This window comes from Hippichthys cyanospilos, chromosome 7, assembly GCF_059441005.1.
Source record: "Hippichthys cyanospilos isolate Australia breed blue-spotted pipefish chromosome 7, RoL_Hcya_1.0, whole genome shotgun sequence".
Lineage (NCBI taxonomy): Eukaryota > Metazoa > Chordata > Actinopteri > Syngnathiformes > Syngnathidae > Hippichthys > Hippichthys cyanospilos.
In genome coordinates, this window is record NC_142375.1 from 9416225 (window position 1) to 9432926 (window position 16702).

Below are 16702 nucleotides of genomic sequence, written 5' to 3' on the forward strand. Positions count from 1 at the left end.
AGTCGCAGCGTCATCTAGTGTCTGTTAATATTAGAGAAATAAGCATCCAACATGCGTATTCTTCAGTATCGCTCTATTTATTTCCTTACGCCGCTCATTATGACTACTTAATTTTCAATTTTTTAGAATGCTCCCCCAACCACGGAAAAGACATCACTAGATGAATATTTGTAAATTAAAATGGAAAATCTTTCCTCAATATAGTTTTGCTCTGGTAGTTTGTTTGAACATACGGCATTCTCTAATTATGTCAGGGTGACATACCTTTACCCAAGTATGTTTTGCTTTTTGATTGAGTGAAAACACTACTAAATAATTATTTAGGCCTTTTAAAAGTAACAAAATGAACCAGATATGCTGTGCATTACTGAACAAGTGGCATCGTATTTATTATTTACTTTCTATAAACTACAGCGGCAATATGCAAAAAAAAAAAAAAATCAGTGCAGGTATAAACAGCAAATTATAATTTCTTTGAAATATAACTAAATAACTAACTAACTAACTAACTAACTAACTAAATAAATAAATAAATAAATAAATAGATAAATAAATAAATAAATAAAACAACGAACAAAAAAACATATGAGTTATTTCAGACAATTACAAAAAAATATTGAGTAAGACCGATAACGATAACTTTTCCTTTGTGTTTAACTCATAATGTGCTTGTACAAAACATGCAATAAAATGTACCTGGCTTTAATGTATCCTGAAAGCTTGTCAAATGCTGACAGAATGGTAGAAATTCCGACTTCCAAAAACAACTGCAAAGCACCATCGTCATCGTTGCGTGAGCGCAACTTCCTGTTCCGAACTCCTAGACACACCCATTTCCGTCATTGAGCTCAGAACCAATCGGAACCGTCCATACTTGGAGTAACACGTCAGCGAGCACTAGCCGGCTGATCCAGAGCGAATACCCGCAGTCTATTCTCTGTCCTGTTGCTTGTCTACCATTTTCTTAGCTCCAAATGTCGTGTTTGTTTTAATAGGATCATCGCCGAACCACCGACACCGACGTCACTGTGATATTGAAGGTAAGCATATGTATGTTGTTTACCACACTAGACATTGTATGCCAATGTATTTTGGAGGGATTGTCAGGATGTGGGTTAATGCCAAATTCCGTTAGCTAAGTAGCATACTGGGCTACTCAAACGTTCACGTTGTGTTAGAAAAGCGAGCACGGATATAAAATGTCTTTTTATCGTTTACTAATCTTAAGCATTCATCGTTTTCTATATGACTTTTATTTTTAGTCGTTGGGGACGTTGATGATGTCTTCTACTTACGTGGCCTCGTGTTGACACTGCAGTACAAAAGTGTAGTTTTGGCAAAGAACGCACCTTTGCTATTTCATTGTCAATTACTGTAGCACGGCATAGTTCAAGAGGTCACCTTGGGCCATCCTTTTTACAAGAGAATAATATTGAGTAGAATTCTGATTCCCGTCTGTAGCTCAGTGTCTTCAATAAGTAATTTAGAGAATTAAGCGATTTTGCCAAAATTGTATATCAAAATTTTATATCACTCGTCCCATGTCGAGTTGGTTAATTAATCATTCTTCAACTTGTCTAGGAATTAAATATACCGTGGCAATGTCCGCAGGCAGTGCGGATTCTACGACAAACTCAGTGAAACTGATAGACTAACGTTGCGAGTAAAAACAAATATGTTCGTACACATCAAGTCATTCGTAGGTAAACTTGTTCAATATTTTTGAATCGGCATGGGTTCATTGAAATGTGTCAAGCCTCGAACAATCTTGCTCATACTGTGACTGACTGTTGTGTCAATTGGTTTCCTGGTAGCAATTAAAGTTTCCTGCAGCAACAGAAAGATACACACTTAATTGTTTAAGCTCTTAAAATATTACACACAGGTGGAGTAAAACATTAAAATGCCACAAACTAATCCTTAACTTGTTGATCAGGTTTCACGGGGAATCATCTGTGCATAATATTTTCCACATTAGAAATTAAAATGTAATTCAAATACTCCTTTCCTGTTTATTTATGACAACTAGAGGCATGTTTATATGAGTGTGACTTTCATTTCCACTTCTCATTATTTTCTGTTGACCCTTTTTTCCACTGAAGCTTAGTGATGGCCACCTACCAGGAATTTATCCAACAGAACGAGGACAGGGATGGGGTGAGATTCAGTTGGAACCTTTGGCCCTCCAGCCGACTAGAAGCCACCAGGCTTGTGGTGCCAGTCTCGTGCCTCTTCACGCCGCTCAAAGAGAGGCCTGACCTGCCGCCTGTCCAATATGAGCCTGTCATGTGTAGCCGAGCCAATTGCAAAGCAGTTCTCAACCCACTGTGGTAAGTCTATGATCCAAACAATCCCCTCTGTCTGATGGATGAGTGGACATTTTGGCATATTAAACTTTTCTGTGGTTACTGATTATGATTATATCTTTTGTCTTAATGTGTGGCACGACAGATAAGACATCTAATTTTCCCAGTTACTTGTATATATCCAAAATATTTACTCATTAGCAAGCAGCAGTGAGAGTTCACATCTAAATGGGTCAAAGAAAGTGTAAGACATTATTCGTTTTAGATGTCTTAGTTGACATTTCTTTTTATCCATCTTTTACAGTCAAGTGGACTTCAGAGCAAAGATTTGGGCCTGTAACTTCTGCTTCCAGAGAAACCCTGTAAGCAGTGATGGTCACAGAATGTTTATAAGCATACGAAGCTTTCTTTTTTTTTGTTCATGTACCCCTCTGTTTGCAGTTCCCTCCCTCATATGCGGGAATATCAGAAGTGAACCAACCAGCTGAACTCATGCCCCAGTTTTCCACCATTGAGTACATAGTGCAGGTACATATATCACATGTTGTACTCCGACCACAGGGATAGTACTGCGTATATCATGTTAAATAGCTGTTTTGGAAATTAGCGTACAACACACACTGAAGCATCACTAAATCCTATGCACTTTTCTTTATTTTTTCATTACAGCGTGGACCCTCAGCTCCACTCATCTTTCTCTATGTAGTGGACACGTGCTTGGAAGAAGAGGACCTCCAGGCTTTGAAGGAGTCCCTTCAGATGTCCCTCAGTCTTCTGCCTCACAATGCATTAGTGGGTCTCATCACTTTTGGACGCATGGTTCAGGTTCATGAGCTCAGTTGTGAGTTGATCTCCAAGAGCTACGTGTTCAGGGGCACCAAGGATCTCACGTCTAAACAGATTCAGGTGAGTTGAAATGTTCGTGACTGAGGTGTTTGATTGCCACAGAAACTTTGTTTAATCCGAGGATATACAATAATAGTAAGCAGTTTCCTTTCCTCCAGTTGTAAATATAGTAAATGTATAAACATCGTTTTCCTCATATAAATGACATACTCTTAAATTAAGACCGAAAGTCTGCAGTGAAGGCGCACAATGCTTTAATGCTTTTAATGCCTTTAAAGGTTTGATTCAAAACACATCAAAATATGAACTATGAGCACAAAACCCAAATACAAAACCAACTCAAGTTTTCTGAACAATTCAACCTCTACCAATCCAACATCATGCCTGACAGCATTTTGCATACATACTTGTTTGACTTCAGAGGTATGTTTTCCTGGAAATTTAAGTCAATGTAAGCATAATCAGAGCCACACACAACTTGAAGCGGAATTTAATCCAATTGTTACTTGTATTTACCAGTCAATACTCGTACTTAATAATGGAAAAATGTCAAACATGCCAAAGAGTTTTTGTTTTGTTTTTTCAGGAGATGTTGGGTTTAACAAAGCCTTCTGCATCAGGACAGCCAGGGCGCCCTCCTGCACCTCAAGATGTTGCAGCCTCTTGCAGGTATAATGGAGGAGCAACACTCCCCATGCTGCTTTTTGTGAGAAAATGGCAACTTTTTCTTAAAGGTATGCTTTTTAAAATGTTTATTGCCTAATCTTTTCTTTCAGGTTCCTTCAGCCCGTGCACAAAGTTGATATGAATCTGACTGATTTACTGGGGGAGCTCCAAAGAGACCCCTGGCCTGTTCCTCAGGGTAAAAGGCCTCTCCGATCTACTGGTGTTGCACTGTCTGTTGCTGTTGGGCTACTGGAGGTATAACACAATAATTTATCCACATTGAATATAATCAATATTAAATAAGAAATTTACCCATTACGTAATAGAATAGCTTCATGATTAATTGACAGTGTGTGCCAACCTTATTGGAACACATTTCATAAAAATGGGAGAACAATGTTTGGGAATGTATACGCAATTGTTTGTGTGGAAAATCTAAACGAGTCATTGGTGTTTCATGTCGCGGCATAGCGCAGCGGTAGAGTGCTCGCTCTCAACTGGGCGCTTGTGTGTTTGATCCCTGACCCTGACAACCATCTTAGAGCATTCCCAAGCAAACATTGAACCCTAATTTGCTCCCTGTGGACATGGCTGCATCCTTCGTTGGTGTCTGAATGTGTTTTTCTTTACGTTTTGCGCTGCATATGGTGTGGAAAGCACTACAGTATATAAGTGTGCTTAATTTTCCATTTTAAATGTACAAACCTGTATCAGGTGATAAACAGGATATGATCATATTTAATGTGCAACTTTTTTTTTTCCCTTTTTTGTTTGCATATTCCTGCATTACCTGTCATTTTCAAGGAATTACGTGTACCCTAAACTTTAACCTCTTGGCGACAATTCCTCCACATGTTGCTGCAGTTCACAGTGATGCACTCTGCGTAATCTTTATCTTGTGCAGAAACAGTACATGTAATTCTCTAGCTCAAAGGCCAACTCTGTTTGCCTTCTGTCTTTTACCTTAATCGTCATTATCCCCTAATCTGTATGATTATGTAATGCAAGTGCAACCAACCGCTCTTCCTTTAGCCAAGCAAAGGGGCCTGATAAGATTAAATTAGAGTTTGTCAGTGAGTTTTTTTCTCTGGAGGCATGTTTGCCTTACATGCTTGTGAAGCAGCAATGCAAAACTTGTTGTTCTCGACTAAGACTTATTTTATTCATTCAGACATAACTTGAATTAAAAATGCAAGTGCATGTTTTTTGCATCTGCATATTCCTGGGGCTGCTTTTGCTCAAACTGGTTTCCTGAAAGACCTTGCTTTCAACATGCATTCACATTCGCATCGCACGGAATCCCTTCCCACAATATGCCTCTTCCAATGGAAAACTTAAAAACATCGGTACATCCTCCGCAATGCTTTGTGTAAGAATGATACAAAACAATGTCATGTATAAAACTGTTATTTTAACTCACGCTGCAACTAACATAAGTTTTAATGATAATCTGAAATTATTTTGGTGATTAGCACATTTTAAATAGATCATTCCATTTTAAAACATGACATTTCACATAGACATTGCAGAAAGTATCCATTGATTAATTATGATTCAATTCCTGGTTTTGGCTGTAACATTTCAGAAAATAGGCACAAACGTTGGTCGTCGTTTTCCAAAGTAAAGGCAAATGTTAGCAAATAGTTTAATTGTTATTCAAAGATAATCTGTCTGCTTAAATCTTGGTTTACTTTTCGATGAGCTGCTGAAATGTCAAGAATTCTCCCAATTTTAAGTCAAGCAGTATCAATACATTTATCAGAATAATTATTATTTATTTTAATCATTGATTAGTTGTTAAGTAATTAATCAAGCGTTCACTGCACATTTTCGCTGTGTAATTAAATATGATTATTGCACATGAGTTACTTAAGTAGTAACAATCTATTATTTTATTTTCAGGGCACATTCCCCAATACTGGTGCTCGTGTGATGCTGTTTATCGGAGGGCCCCCCACTCAAGGTCCTGGAATGGTAGTGGGAGATGAGTTGAAAGCTCCCATCCGCTCTTGGCATGACATCCAGAAGGATAACGCTCGCTACTTGAAGAAAGCTACAAAGGTGAGCAAAGACTGTTCAAGGCTATAATTACCAAAGATGATGTTATAAATACTGTCCTCACTGCTTTCTTATTCTTTTTAACTTGCAGTATTATGAAGCCTTAGCCAACCGATCAGCAGTGAACGGCCACAGTATTGATATCTACGCCTGCGCTTTGGACCAGACTGGGCTGCTGGAAATGAAGTGTTTATCTAATCTCACTGGGTACGTCAGCACCTGACAACCAAACACTTGTGGGTGTTGGATTGTTTATTTAACTATTGCTTGTGCAACGTTCGGAGAACAAACAGGAATGCTATCCTTCTTTCCTTTTGCTACCTATTCCTGTTCAGCAAGCTATTTAATGTTTTTAGTGAAAATTAGCTGGAAAATCCAATATGGGATTGAGATTTCTCATATTGTTATTTCTGTCCAATTTGGTGTGCAGGTTAAGACATTTTATACTTGAGTACGATGTAATAACAGTTTCTTGAAAAATGTTATAATGCTGTAGCTGAAAGTCATTTCTATTTCATTTCAATGAATCGGACCAATTCTTGTGTATATAGCACATTTTTGTTCTTAAGAAGCAGCACAAAATACTTCACAAAATATAACACACAGATATACATCCCTCGCACCCGCCTGGTGCCTTGGAAGCCCTAGGACACAAAATACTCATGAGTAGAACGTTTTTTTTTTTTTTTTTTATAAAGATGGTTAAAAAAATAACAAGGATGAAGAGGCAGCTCTAATGTAGCTCTAATTCCTTCAGTAAACTACATGATCTGTGTTTTTGGGGCCGATCACTAATTAGCAAGACTGACAATAGTGATCACCGATCCGATTGCAAGATGAAGCAATCTATTTTCTAACTCTAGTTAGCCGCAACAAATGACTTCCAAGCGTTTTTGCCATTGTTGAGAAAATGAATAGAATGTAATCTTGGTAAGAATGTAATCGCATTTATAACAAGCAATACAAAAACAACAATTAAAAAATTTATTTAAAACAATTTCAAAATAATTGTAGTGACGTATTTGTGGATTAATGAGTCATAACTACAGGAATGCAGAATGACGTGAATTGGGACACTGACGTCTTAAGTTGTCTTATTGAAATTACAACTCGTTTTAACTTTGCATCTCCATACGCAACTCTAAAATTGATTAACTGTGAACAATAATTCTGCTCTCTAATTTTTTTTTTCTTCAATAAAAAAATACTATTTCTGCTCATTGTCCATTTGCCTTCCCTAATAGTCTTTTTGAAACATTATCCAAAACGCAGAGGATTCTGAATTGGCTTTTTCACAAATGAATGTATAAAGGAGGGAACTGCGTTTTTAATGTCCTCATTTGCTTAGCAGATCAATGACTTTCCAATGATTTTCCTTACACCAAGAAGTAGAGAAGATTGCCGTGCAATCCAGTTCAATACTTGGACTGGAATGACCTTCCTCATTTTCTTAGATCAATGCCCACTTTTCATAAAGACAAACAAATCATCTCTTCCTATTTTTTTCCATGCATCTTTTTCTTTTTATGACTCCGCTCTTTCCATTTTCTGTTTGCTATTTCTATTTTGTATTTTATCTGCTGTCTCTTGTTATTTCTGCTGGACTGTTTCCATCTCAACCCACTTGCCAATTCTGCCTTATCAGCCACAGAAGTGAAAGAGTATATTACTTGCAAGTCATTCTGTTCAGCTGCTTCTGTGGTTTGCGATGATCGGGAAAGTCCAATGGGTTTTGATGCTCTGTTTCAAGTGTTTGACTTTCCATATCCACTTTCCCAATCAGCTAAGCTCTTAATAGTGTGCTGCACGAGTAGTGAAAGGAACAGAAGCCGGATAGTGCCTTTTTTTTGTATATTAATTCATTTAGTTGAAAAATAGGCACTTTCAAACCAGATACTTGTATTTGTGTTGCTATTACCTTGGGTTCTTACAATGTAACACTGTGCTCTATTCTTAGGGGACATATTGTGATGGGAGACTCCTTCAATACTTCGTTGTTCAAGCAGACCTTCCAAAGAGTCTTCAACAAAGACTATAATGGCGACTTTCGCATGGCCTTCGGTGGCATCATGGAGGTCAAGGTAAACAAATGATCTGTGTGCACAGTTTACAAGTTATTGTATTTGTCCAAGCAATGTTGAAGTGAATCATAATCTGGGGCTCCGTTCACATTGTCATGTATTCCTAGCCTGAACAACTGTCTTTGTGTGTGTTTAGACTTCACGAGAACTGAAGGTTTGCGGGACCATTGGACCTTGCGTATCGCTCCACTCCAAGGGCTCCTGCGTATCAGAGAATGTAAGGCATTGTATTCTAAAGATGCTATCCGAGCACTCGCTGTCATTCTTAACAAATCATTGTTTTGTGTAGGAGATGGGTGTTGGTGGCACAAGCCAGTGGAAAGTGTGCGGTCTCAGTCCTTCCACCACCTTGGGCATTTATTTTGAAGTGGTGAATCAGGTAGAACATATTTGTTTGAGGCTCTTGCGTACTAATGTTTGTTTTGACTGAGTACACACAACATATCACTAGTTGATAGTTATTTGGCTATTTTATAGTTGTGTGCTTTCTTGTTCCCCAGTAATGAGGAGCAGAGTACAGGAAATGAGCTGTAGTTTGACGTCTTTTCTGCTTTGTACATACAGCACAATGCACCAGTCCCACAGGGCGGGCGAGGAGCAGTCCAGTTTGTCACCCAGTACCAGCACTCCAACACTCAGAGGAGGATACGTGTTACCACAATTGCCAGGAAGTAAGAACGCTTTTTGTTGTTGGGTGGATGCTACTGACAGGGTTATGCAAGCGTACTTAGTGTGTAAGCAGATGATTAATGACGTAGTTGTCTTTTCATGTATCCGAAAGTCACACCTCAATAGGTGTCACCTTGCACAATGCTTGACATAATAGCTGCTTTTCATGTCTTTGATGAGATAAATGCGGCAGACTTTTGATTAGAGTGGTTCCTCAGAAAACCATTATATCATTGTACACAGGTGAAAAGGTTTTTTTTTTTATATATATATATAAAAAGAACAAAATTGTACACCTCCACCCCAGATATGTGGCTGTATGTTGATTTAAAGTACAATTTTTGTGAACGCAACCAAAAAAAATGTATTTTATTTTTTTGCTTGTAAAAACAATGTAGTCAAATTATTTTGCTCTAATATCAGTTACATTCTGAGTATTATCTGCTGTTAAAAGGATAAAATAAAATAACCGTGAATTACATTCTAATCTATCATGGTTGTTGCTCGGAAAATATATAATCGTTAACATTGTTACCATGACAGGCCTAACCCACACCACACCTGCGTTCAACTGCATTTTCCTCTTGTAATTTGTGTCCCCACCCAAGTTGGGCAGATGCACAGTCTCAAATTCAGCACATTGAGTCCTCTTTCGATCAAGAAGCCGCCGCTGTGCTCATGGCTCGTCTGGGAGTCTTCCGAGCTGAGTCGGAGGAAGGGCCAGATGTGTTGCGCTGGCTTGACAGGCAGCTAATTCGCCTGGTGAGTGACCTACTGCAGAATGTGTAGAACACTGTGAAGAAATATGTTCTCATTTAATCCCTTTTGTTTTTGTTTTTTTTCAATAATTGCTGTCATGTTTTACAGTGCCAAAAGTTTGGTCAGTTCAATAAAGATGACCCCACATCTTTCAAGCTATCAGAGTCCCTGTCACTTTACCCTCAGGTATATTAAATGGATTTACAGTCTCAAATGTTATTATTAAAAACTATGACTAATAATGCGGGGAATTACGGGGTGGATACCAACTGCTGTACAAACAAATGAGATACTGTTCTTTCTGTAATACAAAGCCAAATTTGCTTTTCAGATTCACTTAGGTGTTTAAATGGCTGCAAATGTTTAAAGATAGTGGCCCCGAATGTTTGATACAACTATTTACGTGATCTCGAAAACTACAAGCCTAATGACTTTATAACCGCAAATGGATACAACTATTTACTGGAGCTCGAAAACTTCAAGACTAGGACTTTATGACCGCGAATGTGACTTGCATTTTCATTTACCAATGTCTTGTTTCTCACTTTCAGTTTATGTTCCATCTGCGGCGGTCGCCCTTCCTTCAGGTGTTCAACAACAGCCCAGACGAGTCCTCTTATTACAGGCACCACTTTGTCAGGCAGGACCTGACACAGTCGCTCATCATGATACAGCCCATACTTTACTCATACTCCTTTCATGGCCCACCAGAGGTCAGTCTTGTGCATTTTACACTATTGATCCTTGGTCGCTCCATGTACAAGTTAGGATTCAAATTCCAACCAGTGATTCTTCTCCCCCTCAGCCTGTACTTTTGGACAGCAGCAGCATCCTTCCAGATCGAATCTTGCTGATGGACACCTTCTTCCAGCTGGTCATCTATCATGGCGAGGTATTTAGATGGATGTGTTCTACTGCTTGATTGTATTCTAATAAGATGCTTTGTTGACTCTTAAATAACATGACGCCAACGGCCTTGTCCCCAGACCATAGCCCAGTGGCGAAAGGCAGGATACCAAGAAATGGCTGAGTATGAGAACTTCAAACAGCTGCTACAGGCACCTTTGGATGACGCGCAGGAGATCCTACAGACGCGCTTTCCCATGCCGCGCTACATTGATACAGAACATGGCGGTTCGCAGGCCCGCTTCCTGCTCTCAAAGGTCAACCCTTCTCAGACCCACAACAACCTCTACGCCTGGGGACAGGTACCCTCTTTGACCCTTTTATTACTGTAAAGCCTAAGTTGGCATTTGCAAATTCGGGTTTTAGCACATCTTTGTCAGAACCTGTCCTTTATTTGCTGAAAAATGTAGTACAGTGGGCCCCCGGTTTACGAGATTAATCCCTTCCGTGGTTGGGCTCGTTAGACGAATACGCCGCATGCCGGGCAATCCAAACCTATGTTAAATAGCTAATGCGTTTAAAACCCCAGGTAAAACCATCAAAATTGAATATACATATTAAAAATTGGTATCAAAATAGTATAGTAGGTGCTACATATATATAATATACATGCATACAAGTAAATAACATCATAAATAAAAAATATAGAAAGTACCGTATTTATTAACCTTTGAGCGACTTATGGCCATATTGCTTAGCGATGTTAGCCTAGGCTAGCTTTGGCTTCTTCGTATTTCTTGATTATCTCCAGATTCTTATCCATATAAATCATTTTCCTACTTCTATCTTTAACATCACTAGCACTATTTGGGACCCATGGCTCACCCATTCAAGTTTGAATGAAGCAGTAAAATGCACAATAAATTATTTTAAGCACTCAAACAGGATTCAGTCTTTACCATGTGGCCATTTTGACCATGACGCTGACCAATAGCACGCCAGCATTGTAGTGACATAAGCGATGACGCGTGTATAGACGTTTGAGCACGGTCACGCACGCACGCTAACCGCCATGTTGGATGTGTCCCAAGGCGAAAGTAATTGCGTAAAGAGGGAACAAAAAAAAATGTCACGGTCCACATTGTAAGTTGAAAAAACCTTAAGGCAGGGGGACGTCGTAGACCAGGGGTCAACTGTATTTGTGGTTTTTAGGGTCAATCCAAGGCCATGCCGCTAAGGAACTTCTTTTAAGCTTCATTTATGATTACAACACAGACAGGAATTGGATTATGTTTATTATTTATATTAAGTTGGCAAAATTGAAAGTCGATTTAATCTCCGTATTTGCCAATTCCAGGAAGATTTGCCTGATGAGGTAAATATGGCTGGCGCAGCCTAAGATTGAGATGATCAAGAGCGCTTGCATAAACTAATCTCAGTGACAAACGCACTTAGTTCATTAAAGTGATTCGGGGATTAGAGTCATAAACGAGACGGGATAGTCGGAATGAGTCTGGCAGACTCATCACTGTTTTCATCATCCGTGTATGGTGTGCAACCACAGGAGACAGGAGCGCCGATCCTTACCGATGACGTCAGCCTGCAGGTCTTCATGGACCACCTGAAAAAATTGGCTGTGTCCAGTTCCGCGTAGACCTGTCAACAATCCAACTTTACCGTTGAGAAGAACACAAGGCATTAGCCAAGCATTCCATTTCAGCTGTCAGCATCCATAAAGAGTGTCTGCCTCCAAATGTTCACTTGCTTTTATTTTCCTTTCTCTCTACTCATGTGTGACCTTTTCTGTCTGCAAATAGAAAACTCCGATTTTGTGTTTGACATGACCTCTTTCTCTCTCTTTTTTTTGCCAGTCTGTCAGTTGCAGCACACAAAATGTTGCCTAATTCAAATGCATCTTTTTCTTGGTCTGGAACTAAAGAAATGAAGTGTAGAATATGTAGCTAATGTCTTGAAATAAATTGTAATGTATGTAAATGTAACTGTGCCTCATAAACTCTGGCCAGACTAGTTGCATTTATTTGGTATTTGTAGGGGTGAAAAGTGCACAGTAGCCCTTGAGCGGCTTCTAAGAAAATTCCATCCGAACAGATTATTGTTGCAAGGAATTGAAGTTCATCGCGTTGTGTTATGAATGGTAAACATTTGAATTAATTTGGTACTTTGTGGACAGCAGTCTCTTCATCTTGGCTTGATTACCAGCTGGTGTTTTGCAGCCAATTGGTGCACAGCTATCTCTGTAATCAAACTCTTATTTACAGTAGTTAGATGAGAAGATTTGATATAGAATGTGTCTGGATCCTCAATTTGGCCTCCTTAAAAGCTTGTTGACTGTCCTTAAACTTTAATTTTGTTTGACACGTCACATGCATGTGGGTCACCATCCATTTGAATTGTGTGAGTGGTTACTTCAAACATAAAATAATGAACGATTGTACGCAACACCCTCGCAATATAATAATTTAAAACAAGCTGTTTCATAAAATGTCTCTCATAATGCACATTTTTAATTGACACCGGCTAGGGGGTGTGTAATATTTTTATATTCATAAATATTTTGAAATGGGAGAACAAAGCTATATAATAAAGATTGGCTTTTCCTTTCAGGAGTCGCCACAGCAAATGATCTGCCCTTAAAGATGTAAACCACTCGTTAAGCTAAATTTGGAATCCAAAATATTAGAACGCATAAGACTAACGAAGTTTCACACATAATGTCATATTTACAATGTATAAGCATGTCAATATTTTAGAACATCCATCCATCGTCTATAGCCGCTTATCCTCGCAAGGGTCACAGGCGCTTATCCCAGCAAACTTCAAGCAACAGGCGGGGGACACCCTGAACTGGTTGAACTGGTTGCCAGCCAATCGCAGGGCACACAGACCAACAACCGTCCATGCACCCAATCACACACCTAAGGACAATTTAGTATGTCCCATACACCTGCCATGCATGTTTTTGGAGTGTGGGAGGAAGTCGGAGTGCCCGGCAAGAATGCACAAGGGCTCGGGGAGACCATGCAAACTCCACACAGGAAAGCGAGAGCTAGATAGGTTCGAACTCGGGTCCCTTAACTGTGAGGCGGACGTCCTAACCAGTGTTCCACTGAGCCGCCTATTTTAGATCATGTGATATAAACTTTAATACAAGATCTTATTCAACATTATATTTTTAATAGTACTATATTTTTAAAACTGAGCACAGCCATTCATTAACATATTTTCAGTTCCATTTCGTAATTGTTCCATAAATTGATACCTTGATCAGACACATCCATTTGTTTTACAGGTGAATTGGCTGGTGGCTAGTGGAAATAATTGCAGATAAACCGCACTGGACGAGAGTCGCAAGGCTCAGATTATGAGAAAAAAAGTTGCGGCTTGAAGTCCGAAATTTACGGTTGTTGCCAAGTTATTGTAAAATTGGGTAGCTTCTCCTCTTGAAAAAGGTTCATCTGCCCACAGAAGGTATTTATCCGGGTTTTTTCAATGATCAAGTAATAAATTCTTTAGTGTCTTTTCATAGTAATGTTCCAGTTGTTTCACATTTAATTATGAAATTACATTTCTTACATATTGGCACACTGGCAAAGAGTTGCTCTAAGTACATTGGCATTCATATAAGCTTAGGGACGCCACAAAAATAACACCGGAAAATATGTTATTGTAAAGATTTGTGAGTATGTGGAAAAATGCACTGTTTCAGTTTATGTCAAAGTTGTTTTAGTTAAACAATAAATAGTGTATTAACATTCTTATGGCTGTTTAATAGTTTTTTTTCTTCCCAAATAAACATTATCTGAATTTGTTTCTGAATAATAGACTCATTTCATTTTTGTGTACTATTGAAATGTCATCTACTAGAATAATACCCCTTAAAATCATACAGCAACTAACTCAAACACTTAAGAGTCAAGACGGCGTCATTGATTTTCAAAGTAATTTACTTTGCTCTCCTTCTTTTTAAATTTTAACGATTCGATGTGCGGTACCCTTAGCATCTGCCTGTCGCCCCTAAAAATATCATTAGAAACACTTTCTCTCCATAATGCAGTGGTTCTACAGTTGCACGCTACAGAGTGTGCAAACATGCTGATCTTGACCGTCAATCAAAACGGTTTATTAATCTTACACTGAAGCTATTGCTTATGATGTACACATTTCTTTCCATCCACGGACGACAGCAGCACATCATTTTTAATCAATATGCTAGGTGAAATTCCATATAGAATCCTTACGTAATTCATCAGGCGTACGAACCAGAACTGATCCGTTAGGATTTGAGAGGAGATAGTAAAACACAACCATTTCCTCACAGCTTTGTCTAAGCCTGTGGGTCACATGACCGTGAGCATCATGAATGATCGCTGAAGAAAAAAAAAGTGGTCAGAAAGACATTGTAATGCTCTTTTGTTACACTTAATGTCAGCACAGCTGCTGTCTTCGCATGCACCAGTGCCCCAGCAAGAACAAACAGATTAACAACACCGGAAAGGACCGAGGATGTGATTATTGTCCTTTGAGGGAATCACATCATGTCTTTGTAAAAAAAAAAAAAGTCCTTAATTCCATATGGGGCTGCATTAGGCATAAAAACCTATGGCTATTAAGGGAGCTTTTGGTATTTTTTTGACAAGCATCCATGTCAAAAGAGATTAACCGTGTACAACACTGTAACTTTTTATTTGTCTTTGGATACCTTATGAGCACAATGTTTTGGACCTAAGCTTTCGATAGACAGACTTCATTTGTATTTCAGTAGCAACTCACCCTCAAAGCTGCTAAGAGTAGAATTTTCCGCTAAACAGATAGCCCTTGAGGATTAGTCTTCATAATCTGTGGTTCACTGATCCTCGAAATCATACTGTCTGGGTGCTCAGAAATCAGCTTACAGTGACAGTAGATGGTGTGCGAGTGGTTTTATGATTGCAGCTGCATGCGGTCGTACAGTAACAACAAATGAAAACACGACAATCGTTTAGCAGGCATCACCATTGGCAACTCTCATCCACAGAGGAAGAGTTTGATGAACGTCATTTTCCCGCGCAGATAATTAGTTCTGCCTTGATGTCGTTTCCGCATGGTCACATTAGGTTCTCGGATGCTCTGTCTCCATACTTTTATCATCTACCACAGTGCTCGTAAATTTACATATTCGAATGAATCGGTGGTAAAACGGATTGAGTAACGAGCTGACGTTCCCTCAAATGCATCATTGTCAGGGAGGAAGTGTTTGTGCACGTTTTAACTGGCTAATGAGCATTATGTTCAACTCTCAAGCAATCGCTCAATGAAAGCCATCTGAGAAGTGTATCAAAGCTTTGTCATTACTGCACTATCGTCTTAGGGGTACCGAGGGAACTTTTTGAAGCTAGAGGAGGAACCTGATTTTCAGCTGCACTGTTTCACACACCGGCCTGTTCCTCCTGAATCTCAGAGTAGGCTACCAAAAGCCGGGAAGGATATGGTTTGTGGCCACACTGTTATGCATGCTGATATCGTCTTCCTGGAGCTCCAAGTGGCCAATTTTTGGCACCAGGGGGGGCTAACTACGATGGACTAAAGTACGATGGACGCTGAAAAACCACCACTGGTTCTGCCATTGCAGGTTATAATAAGTGATTTTAACTTGGTAGATTGACTGCCAACGTTGATTGGTTTTGTTTTCTCAAGTGTGGTGGTTTCTTATATGTATAATTAGAGGCACAATATGTGGACAGAGAAAACTGTTTTTTTTTTGTTCTGTCTATAACTTTCAAGTTATCATCGCTGTTTCAACAAATATGACACAGTGTGAGCATGTGTTTTCTTGTATTGCTAGTTCAAGCTTTAACGTACCCTGTAATTTTGTGATGCATGTGAAAACTAGAGCACCTACAGAAAACACAAAATCACACGGAGAAAATACAATCTCTTCAACAAAGCATTTAAATTAAGGGACCTACCTATATCATGCTATTTTAAGATTTCCACTGTTTTATTATATGCATAGATAATGATGGAGTCTTACCATTGGAAATTTAATATCTTATGAAATATGAGGATTTTTTTTTTGGGGTGGCTGGATTTCTAACCAGCGAGTGAAGCAACTTGTTCTCTGAAACCCCGCCTCTTGTCGTGTGGCTGCTGCGCCCCCTTCATGAAGTCATTCGAAAGCCGAAAGCTGTGACAAAACAAACACCAAAAAAAGCTAACGTCGTAGCGATCAATAATGGGAATCACAGGCGGAGTGAATGAAGATGCCAAGTACAGAAGTTTTACTGAAAATGAAATGAACTGGAGTAGCCAACAAAGCAAAAGACGTGTCAAGGGAGCACACACAGTAACACCCGTTCCTCCTATTAAATCGGTTCCCTCTGTAAACCACTACAACAACAGTTCACTCCCACGAATGAATTATTTACTGCAAACATTAATAGTCCAACCGTGTGCTCCCAAACAGACATTTTC

General features: G+C 39.1%; 1 protein-coding gene across 1 annotated transcript; it reads left to right on the top strand.

Moving 5' to 3' along the window:
- Nucleotides 1-870: 870 nt before the first annotated feature.
- Nucleotides 871-12231, top strand: sec23b (SEC23 homolog B, coat complex II component). Its single transcript, XM_088418981.1, has 19 exons — nucleotides 871-1040; nucleotides 2103-2330; nucleotides 2611-2668; nucleotides 2748-2834; nucleotides 2976-3212; nucleotides 3739-3821; nucleotides 3929-4073; nucleotides 5721-5879; nucleotides 5968-6083; nucleotides 7834-7957; nucleotides 8094-8174; nucleotides 8247-8336; nucleotides 8522-8628; nucleotides 9235-9388; nucleotides 9494-9571; nucleotides 9937-10098; nucleotides 10191-10277; nucleotides 10372-10593; nucleotides 11796-12231. Exons 2-19 carry the CDS (start codon nucleotides 2110-2112, stop codon nucleotides 11883-11885), a joined length of 2301 nt encoding a protein of 766 aa, XP_088275107.1. The 5' UTR covers nucleotides 871-1040; nucleotides 2103-2109; the 3' UTR covers nucleotides 11886-12231.
- Nucleotides 12232-16702: the final 4471 nt, after the last annotated feature.

Coding starts and splice junctions, on each gene's coding strand:
- sec23b (XM_088418981.1), top strand. CDS start 2,110: ATGGCCACCTACCAGGAATTTATCCAACAGAACGAGGACAGGGATGGG. Junction 2,331..2,610: donor GCAGTTCTCAACCCACTGTG/GTAAGTCTATGA, acceptor CATCTTTTACAG/TCAAGTGGACTTCAGAGCAA. Junction 6,084..7,833: donor TGTTTATCTAATCTCACTGG/GTACGTCAGCAC, acceptor CTCTATTCTTAG/GGGACATATTGTGATGGGAG.